Here is a 4,043-nt window from a genome sequence, read left to right as displayed (position 1 = left end):
GAACAGACATCTCCCCTGTTAAACCCGATAACACGTTGTGTAAGAAGATAGGAATGTGTTTTGACTGGACACAAAGTCCGATTAGGAGGATAACACACGCCGTAAGCAATTTTAGTAACACGTTTTTTTACAAGACAACACATGCGGTTGACATAGCATGACAGCATATTAAGGTTGCATTCGGAACTCCTCGGCCATTTTATCGAAAACAACCTCGGGTGTATGCCGTTACAACAGTTGAAGTAGTTCGTAAATTTTGAATAATATCATTAATTAAATGTAGTGTTTAAGAGTTGTATTTATTGATATCAGTTTAAATTGATTGCCAGTGAAGTGTTTTATTGCAAACATACATTCCAAAGAGTTAAGTCATAAAGTAAACTGCTAAATAAGATTACTACGCGATCTATTTGCAGCAGACTTAAACATACCACTTTTTGAGTATGTAAACCGTCCAAATTCTATGATTTTAAATGAGACGGTAAAACATTTAGATTTTTTGGCAAAATGTTCCCAAAAGGTTAAAGTTAATTACTCATATCGAACAGGTCATGACTAATTCTAAAACCTGTTGATTTTGCATTAAAACACCTATGTTCCAATTTTTACGCGGTTAAAACAGTATGTTAAAATTGTCATACCAGATGGCTATTTCAGAACATTTTGATTATATTTGTTGATGATGTGATCATTAATGTATAATTTCTGAAAGCAAATTTATAACTTGTAACTCTGGTATCCAAATATTACCAAAATGATAAAAAATAAATGAAATAAAGGATTTTTCTTGTCTCTCAGCCGATGTTGTTTTTATATAAAGAATCTAAAATGAGGGGTGGGGTAATTCAAGTGTAGAAAAATTGTTATTTGACAGTAAAATTATTTTCAAATTTTGTTTTTGAATCCAGAAAATGATACACATTTAGAAATTCTAGGCTGATCATAGTTTGAAATGATGCCCATAAGGGTCGTTTGACAAGATGGCACTATCGTCAAGATTTGTCAACAGCACGGCATTTTAAGAAGAAAGGATCCTTTTAAAAAAAAAAGATGTTCAATGAACAAAACAACTTGTAATATCACAACATTTACGGCGTCTTATTTGTGTAACAATATATATATATATATATATATATATATATATACAGTCACACAGAGACGACATAAACATTCAGGTTTGGTTGCAAAGCCCATTTCGTGGTTCGTTAATAGTCGTAAGGCAGAATTCAGCATCCGTGCATATGTTAAGAATCAGACCAGGAATAACACAGTTAAAGTTTTTGCCTCCGTTAATCAATGCATGTATCCTGACCTCTAAATTGGCGACGTTCTCGAGTGTACACGTGGCGCGTGCCTACGTTGCTTTATTGCCCACGTGCGTACGTTGCCTAGCACCAAAGATGGAAATCAAACGTGACAATGATCTCATTATTTCATATGAAAATTAAATGTTGCCGATAAATCTTTGGAGAATAGCTGCTGAAAGCCAGGTAGATGTCGCGGGTAAAAGGGTTTAATTAGGGGTCTGGAAAGACAAGCGCGGGAGGCAGTCGTTGAGAGACTGACCCCGTTATAGGGTCAGTGTACACGCACCCATTATAGCCCGCCTACTGGCAGGGATGCTTCTATATTTAATTAATAACCTGAAAGGTATCTAAATAATTCACAATTGTTTGTTTCCGAATTATGGTTTTGGAATTGATAATGCAGATACGATATGAAAAGCCGCAATATAAAATATCAAAATGCAGTGTCACGTTACACTGTTTGCTCATTTGTGTGCAACCAGCAATTACATCTGTAAAAAAGTAAAATAAAATATTGATATGTACATTTGTCAATAACGATATGCAGGAAAACGTCAACTGAGATGACCTGTTGTCATACCACGTGCGGCTACAGTTGCGCAGAACCTGCAGAAAAAAACAACGACTATAGCGACTTATGAAGAAAAAAACCACAACTTGCATTGCAGCAGGTAGACCTTCACACCTCTTGCAACCTATTTGCAAGAAGACCCATGACCACGGTTTCAATTTCTTCACCACCCTCCATTCCCCCGACGTCATGTTCACCCACGTCGTGTTTACCCAGCGCTCTCCAATCAGCGACCATCTCGTAACCCGACGATCTGTGACGGTTCGCCATTATACTGCGAAATCACTCGTGTTCGTAATTGCTGAGTTTACTAACGTATCTCTAGCATCAGGGTTTACCTTTACCACGTTATTGGGAAATATAAATTGTGTTTTGCTTAATTGATTCTGTTTAATCTGGCAGTTTAACTAGTAGAAAATAGATAACTGATCTCACCGGGCAGGTGCGTGGACCTGGGACTCTGGAAGAGCCATTTGCTTGTTGACTTTTGCTCCCCAATTTCAGCGATAACCGATCACCTTTGTTTGATGTTCGGGGAAACAGTTAACCCAGCTCATTTCGAATATGAGATTTGTGCTCATATTCCACTGGAACTTAATTACAGTTAATGGTCTGGCCTTTCTGGACATGTAAATAGTAAAGGTCCATCGGAGCCGCTTTTGGTGAATAATTAATAGAGCAGTCTACAAAAGCAACAAGCAATAATTGTGATAGTAAAACAAATGATCATGTTTTATTCTAGTAATGTTATAGCTGGCAATTGTTATGCTTAATGATGGGATTTGGAAGGTATAAATCATGGCTTTGTAAGGGAAGATGCGTTGGGTCACGCTCTATGACGCTCTGACGTGATTAATACAATTCAATATACTCGGTACAAGACATCGATTTCGAGTTTCCAGTGATTTGTTTTTCTCTTTTTAATCCTGCAGGTGAAAATCCCATGTTATAGTTGACCGGCCATGGTCATATACGGCTGTTCGGGTTATAGTCGACCTGCCGTGGTCATATACGGCTGCTCGGGTTATAGTCGACCTGCCGTGGTCATATACGGCTGCTCGGGTTATAGTCGACCTGGCATGGCCATATACGGCTGTTCGGGTTATAGTCGACCTGCCGTGGTCATATACGGCTGCTCGGGTTATAGTCGACCTGCCGTGGTCATATACGGCTGCTCGGGTTATAGTCGACCTGCCGTGGCCATATACGGCTGCTCGGGTTATAGTCGACCTGCCGTGGTCATATACGGCTGTTCGGGTTAAAGTCGACCTGCCGTGGTCATATACGGCTGCTCGGGTTATAGTCGACCTGCCGTGGTCATATACGGCTGCTCGGGTTATAGTCGACCTGCCGTGGTCATATACGGCTGTTCGGGTTATAGTCGACCTGCCGTGGTCATATACGGCTGCTCGGGTTATAGTCGACCTGCCGTGGTCATATACGGCTGCTCGGGTTATAGTCGACCTGCCGTGGTCATATACGGCTGCTCGGGTTATAGTCGACCTGCCGTGGTCATATACGGCTGTTCGGGTTATAGTCGACCTGCCGTGGTCATATACGGCTGCTCGGGTTATAGTCGACCTGCCGTGGTCATATACGGCTGCTCGGGTTATAGTCGACCTGCCATGGTCATATACGGCTGCTCGGGTTATAGTCGACCTGCCGTGGTCATATACGGCTGCTCGGGTTATAGTCGACCTGCCGTGGTCATATACGGCTGCTCGGGTTATAGTCGACCTGCCATGGTCATATACGGCTGCTCGGGTTATAGTCGACCTGCCGTGGTCATATACGGCTGCTCGGGTTATAGTCGACCTGCCGTGGTCATATACGGCTGCTCGGGTTATAGTCGACCTGCCGTGGTCATATACGGCTGCTCGGGTTATAGTCGACCTGCCGTGGTCATATACGGCTGTTCGGGTTAAAGTCGACCTGCCGTGGTCATATACGGCTGTTCGGGTTATAGTCGACCTGCCGTGGTCATATACGGCTGCTCGGGTTATAGTCGACCTGGCATGGCCATATACGGCTGCTCGGGTTATAGTCGACCTGCCGTGGTCATATACGGCTGCTCGGGTTATAGTCGACCTGCCGTGGTTATAGTCGACCTGCCGTGGTCATATACGGCTGCTCGGGTTATAGTCGACCTGGCATGGCCATATACG

General features: G+C 42.6%; 1 protein-coding gene across 1 annotated transcript; it reads left to right on the top strand.

The window, feature by feature from the left end:
- Positions 1 to 2,653: 2,653 nt before the first annotated feature.
- On the top strand, positions 2,654 to 3,803 carry LOC128217523 (cuticle protein 16.5-like). Its single transcript, XM_052924703.1, has 2 exons — positions 2,654 to 2,667; positions 3,143 to 3,803. Exons 1-2 carry the CDS (start codon positions 2,654 to 2,656, stop codon positions 3,801 to 3,803), a joined length of 675 nt encoding a protein of 224 aa, XP_052780663.1.
- The last annotated feature ends 240 nt before the right edge of the window (positions 3,804 to 4,043 follow it).

This window comes from Mya arenaria, chromosome 14 (genome assembly GCF_026914265.1).
Source record: "Mya arenaria isolate MELC-2E11 chromosome 14, ASM2691426v1".
Taxonomy (NCBI): domain Eukaryota; kingdom Metazoa; phylum Mollusca; class Bivalvia; order Myida; family Myidae; genus Mya; species Mya arenaria.
The sequence above is the reverse complement of the archived record's forward strand: the minus strand, read 5'-3'. Positions and strand labels throughout refer to the sequence as shown.